Source organism: Anoplopoma fimbria, chromosome 13, assembly GCF_027596085.1.
Source record: "Anoplopoma fimbria isolate UVic2021 breed Golden Eagle Sablefish chromosome 13, Afim_UVic_2022, whole genome shotgun sequence".
Lineage (NCBI taxonomy): Eukaryota > Metazoa > Chordata > Actinopteri > Perciformes > Anoplopomatidae > Anoplopoma > Anoplopoma fimbria.
In genome coordinates, this window is record NC_072461.1 from 27,794,775 (window position 1) to 27,814,973 (window position 20,199).

General features: G+C 37.0%; 1 protein-coding gene across 1 annotated transcript in view; it reads right to left on the reverse strand.

Annotated features, from left to right (window-relative positions):
- Positions 1 to 20,199, reverse strand: part of prdm6 (PR domain containing 6) — a 74,965-nt gene that overhangs the window by 39,998 nt on the left and 14,768 nt on the right. Inside the window, exon 5 of the mRNA XM_054610914.1 lies at positions 9,023 to 9,150. Within this exon, the coding sequence (XP_054466889.1) occupies positions 9,023 to 9,150 (128 nt within the window). The remainder of the gene's footprint in view (positions 1 to 9,022; positions 9,151 to 20,199) is intronic.

A 20,199-nucleotide genomic window follows, 5' to 3' on the forward strand; every position in this document is an offset into this window, starting at 1 on the left:
CCGGCCAAATGCTGGTTAATTGTTTGCAGTGGACCCGTTTAGTAAAGTTATTTGGATAGATCTAAGCGTTTGAAATTTGCTCGCAAATGCTATGTAAAAGCATTGCTATGGACAATATAACCTCATTCATTTTGATTGACAGTCAAAGTTTACAGAGTTCTAACCAATAACTATCAATGAAAAGACACGCACTGGTGACTGCATCAACTTCACTCCCCTTACGCATCAATTACAGATGAAGAATAGCCCAGTGGGCGGCAAACTCCTCTTCAGTCCAAACATGGTCACTTCTGTTCACTGCTTGCTAAAAACCAAGATGGCGACGACCAAAATGCCGAACTCAAGGCTTCTAAACCGCATTGCACAAACGAATGGCGACAAAGTCCACTTCTTTTATGCAGTTTATGGTAGTAGGTTTGTGGTCGGAGCAGAAGAGGATTAGCAGTTTAGTCAAGAGGTAGTAAATGTACAGTGCAGGTTGAAGTCTGTCCTGTAGCTCCAAAAGATCCACGTTCCTGTGTTTTGCCTCACAGCTGTAGAGTGAAGAGGGTTAGCCCCAAAGTGGGCTTCATAATGTTTTCTGTTTCCTCGTTGTTCCGGATCAATCTCTGTATTAAATGAAATGTATTGGTGGTATAAATGTGCACATAGGTAATCTACCATGGATGTATTTGTTTCTGTGTAAGTATATTGAACATTGAATGACATGATTCTTTACAAAAAATGAAGTTGAAATTATGGTTGTTTTCAAAAAATCTTGCTAAAAGACCACAGTGGAAAATTAGCCGGCCGGCTTACACTGGCACATTTACGGTAATGTTGATTAATGTGTGTTGACTTTTGAATATAGAAATGAAATGTTATTACTTCATTTGAAGCATAGGTTTCAAACGGGATTGGCTAGTATTTTTTATTTTCTTTTGTTCAGTTGTGTTTGTTATTACAGAGGGTTAATACCGTATTTGTCATCACATTTTGTGAAAGGTAAGACGCTGTATTGTGATTTAGAAAGCGTCTTTTGAAAATGTGTTTATGTTTCTTGTTAACACACTTCACTGTTTTAAAAATAATATAGATGAATAAACTCTTTGAATTGGTACATTTGTGTCTCACATTGTTTCCTTGAAAAGCTAAGCATACTTGTAACAACTCATTTTTAATAAGTGTGCATAATCAATTTATTTAAATGTGTTAAAGGTCATAATGTAATAATTAGCACACAATGTAGAAAACTTGAAACTCTTAAAGTTTTGTGTTCAGTGTTATAATTAATTACACTATAAGATAATTATTACTTTATAAAGATGTTGAATAATGTAAACATGTATTGCATAGTGTTATGGTTAAAAAAAGTACTCTCTTTGGTAAAACGTGTCTGTGTCATGAAAAAATGGCATCAAATGTGTTGAATAAATATTTTGTGATGACTGATATTGGTTACTGAACCATATTTAATATTCATAATTACAGGGCTTTCCCGATATCTCATTTTGTATACACATTTATTGTGGCCTATTGATTTCACAATTATATCATTATCTATAGCAAATTTGAAAGATAAATTAAATAATGCCAACAGTCATATTTATTCTTTTAACTTTGTTAATTGTGCGTTTTGTCTCTTTTTGTGTGGATTATTTACACAATATAATGTCTGTAATATTATCATGATATCAAAATTTAATTTGTAATTTATCACAGTTACCATCAATACCAGTATATTCTTAGTGTGGATGATTTAGCTTTCATTGGTGCATTTGCAAGTTTGAAAGAAAATAAAGAATCAAATCTTAAAATAAAAATGCATTATTGTCTTTTTGTCCATTGACTGATTTAACTTTGTCTGAGGAAGGTGCTTTTGTAACAATTCTGCCACATAAAAAAAAAGATGCCAGTGACACTGGCATCTTTCATGAGAACTTCCTGCTGTGGACAAGTTTGACCGGTTTACTTTAATATTTACAGCCAACACTTTGCAGCACAGCAAACTTTGCTTTGTGTTTGTAGCACCAAGCTTTTGTTTTTCACTATATTGTACTTTAATATTAAAGATCATGCTCCATAATAACAGATTGGATTGTTTATGTGCATGTACACTATGTACAGTTCATTGCAATTTATATATATATATACTATCATTTCTATCATCTCAGCATAATATATGCAAAGTCGTGGGTTCGTCAGTCAAACTTGGCAGTGTGTCAAACTTGGAGCCCTGCCTCCATCCTAACCCTCATATAAAGGTTTTATACTTTCATTTTTGAGCTTTTAGGAAGAGAGACGCCACGGGATTCCACCTGGTGAGTGCTCTCAACAAAGCAAAATGCATGGAATTAATGGATCTATTACTAAACTGTTTAAATCTGTTAACTAGTAAATCCCCAGGAGCGTAATGTTTATATGTGCATGATTGGTAATCAGAATCACAGTTTGCAGTTATTGAAGTAAGTGCACTAAACTTTTGATTCACTATTATACGCTATGAGAGAAATTGAACAAAAGCTACAAAACAAAAAAATAAAAACATCCATTTTAATGCAGCATGTTTAAGTGTCAAGATGAAGGGAGGGGATATTAAAGCCTAGAGGAACTATGATTTTGTTTTAAACAAATATTTGTTCGAGTAAATTAAAGTTTGTTTTCAACAGTTATAGTTATAGAAAGTATATACATTTTTCTTTTTATATTTATCTTTATTCCATTTTAAACACTATACTGTGAGTTTAATATTTTAAGACTTAAGGCCCTGCATATCAGAGTTGTTTTTGATTTATTGTAGCTTATTGAATTTTTGGCAGAGCAGCAATGGGAGTAATGTGAAGATTTCATGTACTAACACAGGAATGATAAAAATGTGATTCTTCCAGTCACTTTTTCCATCTCACCTTAGGAACCACGCCCACTTCCATATCAGGAAAGCTTGACACATTGTTGATTGTGCTGTGATTGGCTAGTACTTGCTGCCTGGACGTGTCCTTGTGAAGTAAGTAAGTCAAATAAGTACTTTTTATTTATATAGCATCTTTCAAAAGGCTACAGTAGTTACAGAAAATTTCCCAAACAGCGGGCTGGTGGCCAGCGGCAGTGCTTCATTAAGTTTTGTGCCCCATATCGCTAAACTCCCAGCTACTGCAGCTGTCATATTTCAGAGGGCGTGTCTGTTGGAATGCGGGCATCATTGATGAGTGGAGGCTTTTATCATACGGAAGTTTTTATTTTAAGTGGATCGGAAAGACAATAGATGCCTTGGGACAAAGCTAGAGAGAGAATGAGGAAGCTGTTATTCAAACACAGCCTGTACACTGCTCATTACCACTGTACTACATTAGTACTGCAATAATATATGAAGTGCATAAAATACCCCTAAACATTAAGTAGTAACATATTTTTGTTCATTAGTAATAAATAGATTGATGGTTAATTGTATGTGAGAACACCTATCAGCAGCTGAAGGAACCTGGAGGGAATTAAAGAACGAGTTCCACCTATCAGCAGCTGAATTCTGGATTACAAACAAAGCACTGTTTCAGTCCGTGATTGCACAATCACCTTAACAATTATCTTGCTGTATGCTAAATGTGAAGAGTGCTTGGTAAAAATTGTTACACCATTTCTGGATTATCCAGACTATGGACAATGAAAATAACTGGGATTGTTCATGATTCAATGATAAAAAAGTGCTGCCTTACTTCACTCCTCTGTGTTTCAGTGTTATCATTTTGCATCGTTTTTCCTTCAACTCAACAGACACCAACAGCGGTATTCTTAGGCGTCTCCAACAGAGTGAACATATGGCAGGACCAGCGCCTTCATCACGTGGTGAGTTTTATACAACGATTTGCACGATATCTTAGGAAAAGTTACTGCTCATTTTCGTGCGTTTTCCTAGAGAAGTCAGCAACGGTCATTTTCCGCTCGTTACATGCATTCGTCTTTTCAAAATAAACTTCCATATTCACAGGAAACTTAGTTAGGTTAAGGCAACAAAACCACTTGGTTAGGTTTATGAAAAGATGGTGGAATACTTAGTTAGGTTTAGGCAACAAACATACTTAGTTAGGTTTAGGAAAATCTTTCACATAGAAAAAGAAGAACCTGACCCTAAACATCTTTGATAAATCAACGCCTAAAAGACAACAATGCCAATGAGCTAATTGGAATCATGGCAATGATCATCATGTTATTTCTGTTGATTTACAGCATCTGAACTCAGGATTGTGATGTTTGGAAAAAGTTCAAACGCACAGACATCACTAAGTAACTTTATCCAAGGGAAAAAAGAATCCCCTTGGATTCCTTTTAATAAATCCAAGAAACCTGTTGCCTGGGGGACAATGCCCCCAACAGTAGTGAAAACCCGAGACATCTTCAGTCTGTCAGTGGAACAAGTGAGACACAAAATAAAGATGTGTGTTGCTCAATGTCCTCCTGGACCAAATGTCCTGCTGCTGTTAGTGAAGCCTTCTGATTTCACTGAGGAGAACAGACAGACACTGAAGTTCACCCTGAGTTTGTTTGGTCAAGATGCCTTTAAACACTCAATGGTCATCATAACAAACGATGACCAGGGAAAATATCCGGCACTGGATCGAATCATCCAGGACTGCAGACACGGGCAGTACAGAATTAACTTGGATAAAAAAGATTTTCTTGACTCTGAACATCGAGTACTGATAGAAAAGATGGTGAAAATTGTGAGTGACAACAGGAGACGACATCTTAACTGTACTGAAGAGGCCTTCAACATCAAGGACCAGCAGCAGATGCCTGAGTTATTGGATGCTGTGGAAAAGACGAGGGTTCAGGAATCAAGAGTGTTCACAAAGGAAATGATGGCCAAGCCTCGGAAGCCTGACGCTGCAAGACGTAAGTCAGAACCGGAAAAGGAAGGTTATCAAAAGCAGAAACCAAACCCTCTCAGGATGGTGCTGATCGGGAAGACAGGCAGCGGGAAGAGTGCCACTGCAAACACTATTTTTGGCGAAGACTTCTTTGATTCTAAAGCCAGCACAAGGTCAGTGACCAGGCTTTGCTCCAAAAAAAAGGGAGAGATTGATGGACGGCCTATTGTCTTAGTCGACACCCCCGGCTTGTTCGACACCACTCTGGGTAACAATGAAGTTAAACAGGAGCTTGTGAAATGCGTCACCATGTTGTCTCCAGGACCTCATGTGTTCCTACTGGTGCTGCCGGTCGGTCGCTTCACACAAGAGGAGAAAGACACCGTGACAATGATCAAGGACTTTTTTGGCAAGAAGTCAGAAGACTTCATCATTGTTTTATTCACCAGAGGAGATGACCTTAAAAAACAAACAATCGAGAGTTACATAGCAGACGACAGCGAAGACTTTGTCAAAAAACTGACAACTGAATGTGGAGGAAGATACCACGTCTTCAATAACAACGATGAGAAGAACCGCGCACAAGTCAGCCAGCTGCTCACCAAGATTGAGTCAATGGTAAAGAAAAATGGCGGTGGCTACTACACCTCAGATATGTTCAGTGAGGCAGAGGCAGCCATACAAAAGGAAATGAAGAGAATAATGAATGAGAAGGAAGAAGACATACAGAAGCAGAAGAAAGACCAAGAAAGACAACATGAGGTAAACATGCGAGAGAATATGCAAAAAATGGAACAAGAAAGAGAAGAGAGAGACAAGGCACTCAGTAAAAAGAAAGAACAAATTAACAAAGAGCAGGAGAACAAGAAAAGGGCCGAGGAACAAAGAGCAGAAGAGCAAAAGGAGAGTAAAAGGCAAGAAGACATTCAGCGACGACAGTGGGAAGAAAAATCGTTAGCTTTGGAGAGCAAATTTGAATTTGTATCTGAAAAGAATACGACTGCCGACAGAAAGCTGATGCAAAACATAGAAGAGACACAAAAAGAACGAGAGAATTGGGAGAGAGAGCGCAAAAGATGGTGGGTGAAACAACATCAAGAAGATAAGAAACGACAGGAGGAGGAGCAAACACGACTGAGAGAGCTCAGAGAAGAATATGATCAAGAGAGAAAGGAATATGAACACAGAAGAATAGAAGAAGATCGAATCAGAAGAGGACAGGAGGAAAGAGAATGGAAAGAATTACAGAAGAACTTTGAAAAGAAAATGGAGGACATGAAGAAGAACAGCGAAGAGGAGGCCAGAAGGCAAGCTGAAGAATTCAACGAGTTCAGACAGAGATATACCGTCAACATATCAACTCTGACAGAGCAGCACAACAAGCAAATGGAGGACCTGACGCAAAGTCAACAAAGAACCAATGACCTCCTGATAAAACAACTGACCAAGAACAAAGCGTATCAAAAAGACTTTGATACATTGAAGAAAAAACAAGATCAAGAAATGCATGACCTGGTACAGAAACGTTCTACACAAAGCAAAGACATCTATGAATTAAAGAAGGCGCATGAGGTAGAAATGAATGAATGGATCCAGGAATCTGTGACGGCAGCCACAGAAGCCAGAGCTTGTAGCATTTTATGAGACGCTTCCTCAGCAACAAGCTTGACGTTGCCAGTTCTGTACATCAGGAAAACGCACTACATTTTTTTACCCCGCCAATAATGTCTTCTAAATGTTGTCCAGTTAGTTCTCATACACATTGTTCATTTCTTATACGCATTATGTGAATGATTGTAAACAGGAGTAAAGGTGCAGATACTTGTTTATTGAGTGAGATGAGGCCATCTCACCAAAAGGCAAACTGGACTATCCCATTGTAGCCATTTTACATATCACATAGCTCCCACTAAAAATCTCCTTCACAATGGAAACTTTGGAAAATAGTTGACTCAGGGTGTAAGCGGTAATGCTTCCTACAAAATGTACACCTATTACTGGTTTATTAGCTTACATTGTTTAAAAATGGTACTAACAAATCACACTACCAGTCCTCCTCATCATTGCTAAGCGCTCTCATCCAGAACATATAAAAGAATGTGTAACAAAATAAGCTTTGAGCTGAGCCTTCAAACACGAAATCTCAAAAATGTCACTCCACGCTCTCCAAAGCTTATCCGCGGTACGATCGTAAGGAAATGCCAATCAGGCACCAAGGACATAGACAAGCAATACATACAACAGGGGAAATGATGTGGAACAAAAAGTCCCAGCAAATATACGGGATCTGATCAAACAGCAAGATGACAAGAAAACGAGATCTGCAGCTCAACCGTGATGATGAAATTACACATCCGAAGAAAGAGACAAGAGCACAAGTGCAACATACCAGATGTAAAGAAACATTCTGAATAAAGACCTCAGTATCTGAGACAAGAGCATGGAGACAAACTTGGATAACTGAAGCAAACACACAACGAGGAAGGGAAGTAACAGGATGTATTGCAGTGGGATACAATGTTGACCTGTTTATTATTATCATTATAATCTCAACGTTTAACTTTTTTCATCAGTAGAAATTAATATTAACTATGTACAGAGCTGTAAATGTATAAGTATGGGTGCAATGTGTTACTGAACAGACACAGCTTGCTGTTTGTGTTTGCTGTGTTCACAGTTAAACAAAACTTTGATTAATTGTGTTAAAGTTATAGTTAATACTGCATTATAAGGTTTTATCTTAGAGGTTACTGTATCATCATAATATCAACTAGTTTTGCATTAGGGGACTTAAAGGAAGTATTTAGAGAAAACAAAGTTTGAGAATGTGTGATTATCTTAAATCAGTATTTTATCATCTGTATTCATTTTACTTAAAGTTGTGATGTTGAACGTTCAGTTGAATTTTGCTTGTATTTGATAAAAAAAATTGATTTATCATCATGAATTTATAGGCATCATGTATTTGTTTGAATTATCTGTTTCTGATGGAAATATGTTCATAATGATTAAATTATGATTATATTGCAAATGATTAACACTGTACTTGATGTTGATGCGTAAGGTGAGCTGCTTTCATTAGTCATTTATGGTGTTTCTTCAAATAAACTACAACACTCTGGTTGACTCGCTGGTTCATGTCCTTTTTTCTTACAGCAGGAGTAATGTAACACAGCTGACATTAACCTAATAATGTGGGTATGGTAGCTTTCGTGCATGAAATTAAATTGTGGGCCTACAAAACATAGTCTTTATGTCGGGGTGCATTTCAGTGTTATGTCTAGCACTTCTGTTAAACTGTTAATTAAATGTTAGCTGCTAATGGTAGAAGCATTGTCGGTGCCATGTTGCCCTTATGTGCAAGGGTTTAATGTAATTGCAGTATCTTTAGGGTTATTCTGCTGACTTGAGTAGAAAAGTAAGACAATTCTGGGGAATACTAGTGTGGACCATGTTGTTTTCTGTGAATTTGTTTGAAGGTGTGATGTGATGGTGCTTTAATGTTAATGTTTAATGTTTAAATAGCCTACAAATCATGTTTGGTGCAATAAAAGACGATTCTTGTAAAAGAACACAATGTAGATACATGCCATAATCAAGAGAAGAAAGAAACTTTGAAATTTGATAACTGCTGAATGTGCTCTGCAATATGTTTGTGTCACGCTGTGTTCACACCAAACTGAAGCGAGTTTTTCATGTTAATGTATGCGTATAAACCAAAGACTGTCTATGGTATAAACACTGACATTGCTGCTGTTTTTACGCCTATATGACGTTATTTTGAGTGTTGATGGAGCAGCTACTATGTTAGTAAAGCCGAGCACCGATGGATCCGAGCTCCATTCAGAAAACAAGAATTTGAAAAGTTGATACTTGAAGAACTAACAAAGCCTGAATTCAGACTTTTTACAAATTGGGATCATTATGTAGTAATTTCGGCAACCCTTTTTACCTGTTTACTTCAATTAAATCCCATAAAAATGGTTTATTTTGGGTTCATACAGCTTAAGTAACTCTTTGTGTTGTGTTTGGTGTGAACACAGCATTAAGTGCCTCCAGGACCGTCCATCATGTGACTGTGCTGTGGTAAAATATGTGTTTTATCATGGTATAACATGGTGGTGATTTTTAGATGACAAACACCCACCAAATGTCACTGAGAGAATTAGACTGGTTCTTACCTGTACTGTACAACCATCATGTTCTGCTCCCCACAGTGTCTGGCACAGCGGATATACCTCATCCAGCTGGACTTACTGGGATCATTACCGTCAATAAAGTGCTGTAACGTCCCCTCTGCATCGTAGATCTGGAACACACAGATAAACAGGGTCAGACCTGAAAGCAGTACATATACGGGAACAAGTGCTCTGCTCATTATGATCCATTCAGTACTGTAAAGGCATTTATGCCCTGTTTATCTGTGAAAAGAACAGTGTTACAGTTAGAAGAAACATATACAGTGATGGGATTTCTAGGTACATTTTAATCTGTAAAGGGCAATAACATTAGATGCAAGTGACAAAAGCTGCAACTAACTCTATGATACATTTCGATATTAATTATCCATTAAATATTAGGTTTGATTTAGATTCATTGTTTATTTTATTAACTGTCAAAATACTGTACAAAAATTAAGATCACAATTTCTTAGTGCCAACGATTTAATTCCTTCTCCAAAACCCAAAGATATGTTTAACTACCATCAAATCTTCACATTTGAGAGTCTGGAAACATAAACTTAAAACATGACAGAAAAAATGTATTGATTATCGGAATAGTTGCAAGAATATTTTACTTTCAATCGCCAAATCAGAATCAGGTTTATGGTACGTCTAAGCAAGTTTTCACAAACAAGGAATATGTCTTGGTATTTTGGCGCATAACAATAGTAAGTGAAAATTAAAAATCAAAAAGAAAGAACAGTCAGTTCATCAGTCAAAAAACATAAATATAGAATGAAAACTCAAGTAAAATATGACAACATATTATTAAAAATATATATATATGTACAATATATATAAGAGCTGTATAGTTATGTGCAGGAATGTGCAAAAGTCCACAGTATGAAGTATAAAAATGTTTGAAATGTAAAGAGATAATAGTCCAAAAGATGTGACCAAAGCTACTTTATCTTTAAATACATTTGAAGGAATAAGCACGATCAACTATCTTCCCTTCATTATTATTCACACTACAAAATAAATACCTTAAATTGTATATATTTTAATAGGGATCCTAAATTGGCAACAAAAGCCACCTCACTGAAGCAAGGCAGGAAGGTTATGAAATATTAAGGTTGTGCTTTAAGATCATTACAAATAACATAAAATATCCATATTCCCACTGCAAGGCCTCAACCAGAGTATACATCACAACCAATTTCCATACAAAAAATATATATTTACAGTTTTCTCCATTTGAAAACATTTCCACAGCACAATCTTTTTTTAATCATGTTCACATAATATTAAAATTCATTATTCTTCCAAATTGACGACAGTTTTAACAGTTAAACTGGTCAACGGCCACCTTAGCATCGTAGCATTTGATGCTAATCAGAATTTAGCATGCTAGCAACCTAGCAATAAAAAACACGACATTTTCTTCCACTACATTGACATGGAATCATTTTTATCATATTTGGGATTTTAAGAGGTTAAAACCTGGAGAAAACATGAAATTAGACGAACAAGAAGCCGTTAGCTAGTTAATAATTAACTACATTTTCCACACTACCTACTGTAGGGAACTGAACATATGAAATTGGGGAAATAAAATATCAATATGAAAAAAAAGTTAAAATGGAAAGTGTATACATGTAATTTAAAGACAGTCAAACTATAAAGAAAAGGGCCTTTGTGACACTGTGTCAATATTACGATATAGCACTAACTTGAAAAATAGAAGAAAACAAGAAATTTCTCTTATTTTCTCTTATTTATTTATTTACTAATCAATTTATTTATTTCTATTTTTTTACTTGTCTAGTTATTTATTTACTTATATATTATTATATATATATATTATACTATTTATATATATTTATTTTTTTAATTATGTATTTATTTATTAACTTTTTCATTTACTTATTCATTTATGTCATTTGTGTAACATCAACTTTTTTTTTTACATTTATTTATCATATCATTGCTCTTTTTTTATTTGTTTTTAATAATGAATGTCTGTAGCTGCAGTATGTTTTCTATTTTTCTGTTTGTGTTTTGAAAAAGGAAAAGATACAAAAACTCTGATCTATAAATACTGTAGATATATGGATAATAGATCTGCAGAGTTGGGGCTTGGGTTAAAGTCTTAAAGAAGTCACATCTGAAATCCTTTCGATATCACTCCTACAATATTCACTTGAGGACGTAAAGTATTTCACGTTAGCACCAGTAACACTTCAAATTTGTAAAAAGTTACCCGACTGTCAATATAAATGTTTAAAGGAAAGAGAAGATTTACAAAACAGTTTTATGTCATGGAGCTGAACATATACAAGCTTCAGATAAATACGATTATGTTACCGAGTATTCATACCCATGAATTAGTTTTAAGTGTTTAACTGTAAAACTGTAGTTGGTACAGGAATATTTATGGAAAAGCCAAAGTCAAAAATCTGTATATTTTTTAGATTCATCACATATTTGCGTGTTGATGTTTCCGTTTAAGGTCAGGGTCGCTGCACTCGCCGCTCCAACAGACAGAAATAACTCCCGTTGATTTGAAATGTTTTAAAAACAAGCCTCTGTAACAGATCATTAGGCTCTTCTCCTCAGAGAGGCTGAAGCTGTGGTTATTACGGGCTGCTGGGTGTTAAACGTTAAACAAACCTGATTTACACCGGCTTATAAAGCCTCGCTGCCCCGCCTGCCAGCGTCTCAGAGATAAAAACAAGTTCTAAAGGTCTAAAAATACACGAACATGAAACATAAACCATAAGGAGATTTGGAAAAAGCCTTTTGATATTACTGAAATAGCAGTTAACATCCATGTCCGTCCAAAAAGTCATCACTTCATTTTATCGTGTTAAGCCGTTGTGTGAAATCGTCGTAATTGACATATGAATTCTTGAGTTATGGTCCAAAAGGTGCTTTGTGAGGTCACAGTGACCTTTGACCTCCAAATTACTGAGATATTGTGTTCACAAGAACGGCACGAACAGACAGAAAACACAAAAACAGTTTTTAAAATAAACATATCTGTAAGACTGATGAGGCAAGTTTCAAAAAGACTGGATCCTACATTTCCCACAATGCATCTCTCTAGCTTCTTGATTACAGAAGACATTATAGTGAGTCTTAATATGTAAGATTGATGGACTGTCTCTTTAAGAAACAAAATGTAATCTTTGTTTTCTGCCATTCAAAAACCTCCTGGAAACCAGAAGCACTTTAGTTATGTAGTTTTGTTTGTTTTATTTAAAGAAAAACATAAAGGTACCATGATTTACTGTTTTTTGAGTTTGTATATAAAGTTATTGTATTAAACTTCCATTTGATTCTGGTCCAAGTAGTTCCACAGGGTCCATTGCAATAAAAAAAAAGAAAAAGAAGCTTCATGTTGATCCACAAACCAATCACTTATTGGAGAGTTTTGAGTTGTATTTTGCAAAGAATAATTTAAGAAGTGTTGGAAAGAGTACTCAGATCCTTTATTTAAGTAAAAGTAGAAAACACTAAGTCTATAAATATAAGTAAAGATCCTCAATTCAAAATATCACTGAAGTAAAAGTACATAAGTAGCCTAATATCCACAAAATGTACTTGAAGTACCAGTAAAAGTACTCATTATGCAGAACAAGTGCATGTTTTCACAAACAAGCATTTGTCTTTAAGATCATTTCAATGTTGTAGTTCATAAATGTGCTATGTACTAGGTAGGAGAGGACTTTTTTATGTAAAAAGTCACTAGAAGTAAATGGACTAGAGGAGGTCTGCTGATCTCTGAGGGTCCTCGTATAACACCAACATGTGTGTGGTGTGTTTTGTTCAGTCTGGAGTGAAACCGCTGCACTCCGCTGTTGTTTAAAGCTTTTGTTACTCGCAGCCATTTGTCACTGACGTCTATTTTAAACAGATCGCAGCACGTTTAGCAGCCTCCACTTTACTCTCAACTCAACTCTGGTTCCTGCAGGAGCACCCGAAGGTGGCCTGCTTGGCTGAAACAGATTTTTTTAACATTGTGAAAGGTCATGTTTTTTATCATCTTAATCACTGTAGATCAGATTCCTATGAGGTTGTACCAGACATAGAAGTTATGAATCATGAATAAGCATATCTAAAGAAAAACAAACTCTAATCTAGCATGATAATAGTAAATACGTGGTTATAAAAAACTGTGCACCGTTAGGTTAAAGCCATATTTAGTATTTCCTCACCACTAGGGGGCAGTAAATCAGCGTAAAATCAAACCTTCATTGGTAATCACTGTTAATGAGCTGGTTATTAGGGGTAATAAAGACATAAATATTGTTCCTAATCTTACAATCCTGTGCAATATATCCTCTTGTATGATATCTTACGATAAGTTACTCCTCATTTTTCAAGCATTATTTTTTTTTTTTACAAAAGTCCAGCAACACGTGTTGTTCTTCGTTAAATACAGTCTTTTCAAAATAAACTTCCATCTTCAGGGTAAACTACTTAGTTAGGTTTAGGAAATGATTGTCGTTTGGGTTAAAACAACTACAGAAGTGACGTTTCTAAATTATGGAAGTAAGGTGACAACAACACTGAGCTTCATAAATCAATAAGTGAATTAAAATATTTATGAGCATTTTCAAATTTGACAGATCTATTCAACTTTCAAATAATTATTTGGGAATTTCTGAATTTTGTCACGATGCCTGCAGTTCATATCTCGATATGTTGTCTTTGCGCTATATATAAAAAAATATTAATAATAATTATTATATGTTAATCTATATTTATAAAAAAAAATTAAATAATATATATATATATTTTTCTATTATTATTTTATTTTAACATATATTTTAACATATAATTATTATTAATAATATTTTTTTATATATATATTTTTTATATATATATATATGCATATAATAGTGATAATAAGTGACCCTCTGCTGACGGAGCAGCTCTGTGAGCAGCAGCTGGTTTTCAGCTCGGTGCCGTTTGTCAGAGACGTTTTGGTCTCTGAGTGTTTATCGAGTCCATCGCTGTGAAATTCCATCTGTGAGACTAACGGCCAAATACAACACGTTGTTTAGTTCAACGGCTAGAAAAAGTTGCAAAAACACTTCCAGGCTGTTGGCTTCACTTCACAGCTCCGCCTGTTGTTTCTCCAACTAAAGTGGATTTTTTTTGTTTTTTTTGTAACAGCTTTGGTTTCTTTAAAACTCAATAAATATTTCCTTTTTTGACCCTTAGTTTGTGCGGGACAGAGGACTCTTTTCCACACATCATAGCTTCAGTGATTCTTCAAACTACAGTATTTAATCTACACTGAGGCTGCAACTAATGATTATTTGCATCATAAATTAATCTGATATATCTTTAAAAATCTTTCTGTAAAATGTTTGCAAGAAAATGTTAAGAAGTAGTAAAAAAATCACAACTCCATAAAGTCAATTGTGACATCTTCAAAAACAAGAAAATAAACATAAACAGTCTTAAATCTTCACATTGGAGAAGCTGTAACCAGTGAAACCAGTTTTAACTTGAAAAAATGATTATTAATCAATTCTTAAAATATAGTTGCAGATTAATATTTTGGTATTTGAGTATTTGTTTCAGCTCTGCTCTCCGTGCACAGAACCACATTTAATCCTTAATGTATATTTTTGTTCACAAGCAACATTTTCTTTAGAAAATGCAAAATGTTTAAAATTAGCTGCAGGATAAGAGCCTCGTTGATTAATATTAATACTTTTGAAACTCTGCTGAACTCTGCAGAATTATTTGGTGTGTCAAACATAAATAACTTATTTTTTTCTAAACCTCTGAAATGTATTTTAAACTCTTGTGCAAAGCTAATTTTTGGACAGTAAATAAAAATGAGGCATAGCAGCCATATAAAAACATGGTGCTTGTATATTTATCTTAAACATAATATAAACGTGAAACAATGGAAAAGGATTTTTTAAAATTTGAAGAAATCTTAAAGGGACATTTCAAAGGAAATCAGGATTCATGTGCTTTTCTTTTAATATTTAAAATATGTTTGGGGCATTTCAACCTTTTACTGGACCGTCGACTGGTAGAAAAGAAACAAGGTGAGAGACAAAGAGAGGGGGGGCGTCACATGCAACAAAAAAAAACAATCACTGATTTAAATACAATATTCAGAAAATGTAAAAATGTTTATATCAACTATAGGTTTAATGGAGACGCCACAGAGTAACAGGAAGTAGAATGAAACGGATCATTTAGATTTAAGTGAACCTGAAGTGGACGATGTCAGAGTCTGATCTGTGTCTGCCTCTTTACATTTACAAGAACCAGACGACTGGAGGTAAGAGGGGGGATTAACACACACACACACACACACACACACACACACACACACACACACACACACACACACACACACACACACACACACACACACACACACACACACACACACACACACACACACAGACAGCCGTGTGTGTGTGTGTTTCAAAGAGGGTGGATTACAGCTCTCTCTTTCAGTCATTGATCTCTGCTGTCAGTGCTTCACTTACTGCTCTGTCACTGTCCACACACACACACACACACACACACACACACACACACACACACACACACACACACACACACACACGATGCTTATTCTCTTTCTGGCGAGAAAGAAAGAGAGATTTAGATGAAAAATAAGCTACAGCCTTATTAACTTAGCTTAGCACAAAGACTGTAAACGGGGGAAACAGTTAGCCTGGATCTGCACAAAGCTGTAGTCCACAGGGACCGCTGAAATCAACACAGAATGAAATGCTTGTAGTAACTTTAAGTAAAAGCACTGAATAAAACAAACTAATACTAAAACATGTTTGACTCTTCAGAATGTTTCCCTAAAATTCACATTTCTTTTAGAGCTCTGAGATGAAAATATTTAGTAATTTCGCGTTTTAGCTCCAAACAAACTCTATTTCTGAGTGACAGCTGTTGGTGAGTGATCTGCACAACTTCAACCAACAGAGTGTGTGTGTGTGTGTGTGTGTGTGTGTGTGTGTGTGTGTGTGTGTGTGTGTGTGTGTGTGTGTGTGTGTGTGAGAGAGAGAGACAGAAAGTGTGTCTGAAATTTACTGACAGTGTTTTGACCTTCTGACCTCATTACAGAGAGTAAATCTTCTCCTTGTCTGGACCGAGCAGACGCTACGGAGATACTGTGTGTGTGTGTGTGTGTGTGTGTGTGTGTGTGTGTGTGTGTGTGTGTGTGTGTGTGTGTGTGTGTATCCAGACAGGAATGCGGTTCCGTTATCAGTTAGAAACACTTAACTGCAGCTCTGAAGCCACTCCGGCATGTAAATGGACGCTCGGCCGTCAGAGGCCGATGTGTGTGAGACAGGAAGTCACTGATGCAGCTGTGAGTTATCGTGTCCCAAGGTGTTACCACACTTTCCCTCACTGATACACAAACAAACACACACACACACACACACACACACACACACACACACACACACACACACACACAGGAACGTATTCGAAAGGTGTGGGTTTTTTAGAGATTCTAAAGCAAAGAAGGTAAATAAGTACTTTAACAAAACAAAACTCCCCCCAAAAAGGTGTTTCCCCAAAGATGAATTTACTTTGTCTGGTCCTCTCTGTGTGTAATTCAACTAGCTGGTTCTATATGAAATGCTAACAGTGCAGGAGGGTCAAACAGCGACTGCTTCAAAGAGCAAGTTCAGCCAAAAATGTCTCTGTGAGTTTGGACCAGTGTGAGAAATACAAAAGAAATGTTGGGGGGTCTATACAATCACAAGACTATTATTTGTCACCCATTGGTTTGTGGACTGATGTTATGAAGCCTTGTGTTCGGCATTTTGGCTGGCGCCATCTTGTTTTTTTGCAACCAGTGAACAGGAAGTGACCATATATGGACTGAGGAGGAGTGACGTAGAGACGCCGTATACGTCTCTGGTGTCGACCTGATGGACCAGAAACAAGTGATAAGCAAACAGGGGCGCAAACTATCAAAGACAGACGTCCAAGCTTCCCACCGGCACCTGAACGCACCACTTCCACTGTATTACCCTCCATCAGTCTCAGCTTTGCTTTGACCAATAAAAGGATGGTGTTTTGTAGTTTCTGATTGATTATCTTGTTCATATAATGCAACAAATCACAACACGTTAAACCTCAAACTGTGTAAAGATGATCGGTAACCGATCAGCTGTTTTTGCAGACAGAACATCAGAAATAGAAAAAAAGGTTCTTCTTCTCTACAGAACACTGTTGTCTTCTTCTTCTCCTCTTTCTCTACAGAACACACTGTTGTCTTCTTCTTCTCCTCTTTCTCTACAGAACACACTGTTGTCTTCTTCTTCTCCTCTTTCTCTACAGAACACACTGTTGTCTTCCTCTTCGTCTTCTTCTTCTTCAGTCCAAATCCTGTAAAACTGTTTCCTGAGAGCCGATCAATGCTCCTACGCTTCTGTTCTACAGCTAATCAATGAAACTCCACTAATTCTACTGTTATCTTCTCTCTTCATCGGCCTCCTCCTCCTCCTCCTCCTCCTTATCTCACAGTGTCTCCTCCTCCCTCCCTCCTCCCCTTCTCCTTCACCTTTTCCTAATCTCAGTGTGTCTCATCCTCCTCCTCCTGCAGGTGATGGACAAATTAGTGTGAACAGCTCATGGGAAAAAAATGTAAATACTGAAGTAAGTCTGCAACAAAGGCGGGTTGTTTAAGGCTGGATGCTAATCAGTTTAAAGATATAAAAGATCTCTTAGACCAGCAAGTTTAATTAATATACAAACAGGGTTGACAGGATTTTTTGGGTTGTTATACCTTCTGCAAGTTTGATCAAAATGTAAAGATCTTTGCTTCAATAGGAGCCGATGGGTTTAGCGCTGAGAGCCGCAGACAGGAAGTCAGACGGACAACATGATGTTGTTTTGGGTCTTTTCAAGTGATTTGTCGACATTAAGAAAAAACATATTAAGAAAACCATTAAATTCCTTTTAGGTAAAACATTCTCTAAAATGTGTAGTTTTAATCTTTTCAAACCCTCCTGGCCTGATTTAAATCAAAGCTTTATCTCCTTTTTTTTGCTCTTTAACCTCAGTTTCTCCTCTTTTATCTCATCCATCCATTCTTCCTTCCTCCTCCTCCTCTTCCCTTCCAGTATCTTAACCAAGAGAAAACCCACCGTTCATACAAACTCCCCACATCCATCCCATTAAATCTCCGGTCACCACAGAATGAGTTCATAGCCGACTTGCCAGGTGAAATGAAGGTTAAATAAAACCAAAATAAAGAGCGACGGTTCTTCATTCATCCTGTCTGTGACACGTCGCCCAAATCTTTCAGTTTCCTTAATCACAAGCTGTCGTTTTCAGCAGTGAGCCTCATAAACTTCCTGCCATCATCACGCTGCGCCGCCGCCGTCATGCCCAAGACCAACAGTCTGGACCTCCACACATCCAGAGAACCACGTCACCACGTGAGACTGTCTTCAGCGAGCAGCCATAAATCAGGAGGAAGGAATCGTTCAGAGAAACGGATAATATTTAGATAACCGACCCTGATCCCAAACCATGAGACTGAGGTACCACCACCCAACGCACTGAAATACCACCACCAAGAGGACAGGGGTACCCAGACTGAGGTACCTTCAGTACCACCACCACAAGGACTTACATACTCCCACAAGAGGTACCGCCACCAAAAGTACTCTTAAGTTTCTGCACCAATGACCCTCCTGGCCAATCTTAACAAACCCTCAAAAGAAACTTGGGCAACTTCGGCCTGCCCTCAGACATCAATCAGAATAGAAGTCATTTACTCACTCTCTAGGTGAGTTAAACATGAAGGGTCTTTGGGGGATCGATACCCCTGGATTGACCCTTCAGACTTCTCAAAAGCCTCAATCGCTAAATATCTGTGGGTCTCTAAAATCCAAAGACAATTATTTGTCACTCGCAATTGTCAAGAAAAGTTTCTTTTTAGAACTTTATTAATGCCTAGCGGTTTTCATTATTCAAACTGCAAAACTGGCAAGACGTGACCTGATTACCACCGGGTGTTTCACAACCTGTCCCAACATTACTTTGGGACCATGAGGATAAAGAAGGCTTAATATACAACATACATTGTAGAAAACATTATGAAGACAGTCGCCAAAACAGAGAAAATGTCCACCAGAAGACAACATAAATGGAGCAAAAGATAATACACTTTATCGTCCATGTTTACTAAATAATAGACCCTTCTTTTGAACATTTTATTGAGCTATTAGAGATGGTTTCAAAGCTCTGGAATGACGTTTTGTACTGTAGCTAATCACAGCATGTGAAACAACCAGCGGCTCCATCACTGTGTCAAAACACACCGACTACAACACACACATGTTCACACACACACACACACACACACACACACACACACACACACACACACACACACACACACACACACACACACACACACACACACACACACACACACACAAACACACACTGTGTTATTCTAACATGAAGATTCCTGATGGAAAAGAAAAACCTCTCATTCTTTGTTCTTGAACCTCCCGTGGTTACCATGCCTACAGGGTGATGTCACACAGAGCGGAGGAATGAACTGAGTTGACCCGACTCACCGAGTGGGTTTAACCAAACAGATCGGTGGCTGAGTGGAGGTTTGTGGTGGACGCAGTCTGACCTTCATGTCAGCTAGAAGGAGTTTTATTTAAACCCCAAAAAAGAGGTTTGTGGTTCACACTTTCTGGGGTCCAGGTCTGGCCCAACTACTGTTCTGATCTGTGGTTTAGGTCGGACACAACATGAGCTGAAAGCAGTCGGAATGTTTGGTCTGCAGCAACGTTGGATAATCATTTCTGATTTCACCAAAGACTCTTCATTTGTTGATGTTTTTGTCATGGAGCCTCTGGTTGTTTATGGAGCATGGGGTTGTTTTCCGTTTATCTGAATATCCACTAGTACATTTAAATGGGAATATTAGAGGAATATTCAGTTTCATTATCAATGAAATATATATATATATATATAAAAGAACGTGACATTTGCTGCATATAAACGTGGTCATCGTAGAACCTGCTCACAGACCCATTCACTTCTATTCATATTAACGTCTGTGCATCACTGAAACCATGAGTCTGGACCTCCAGAGACCCTTCAGATAAACTCATAACCCCTCTGAACCGCTGCATTACATCACTGCTTTT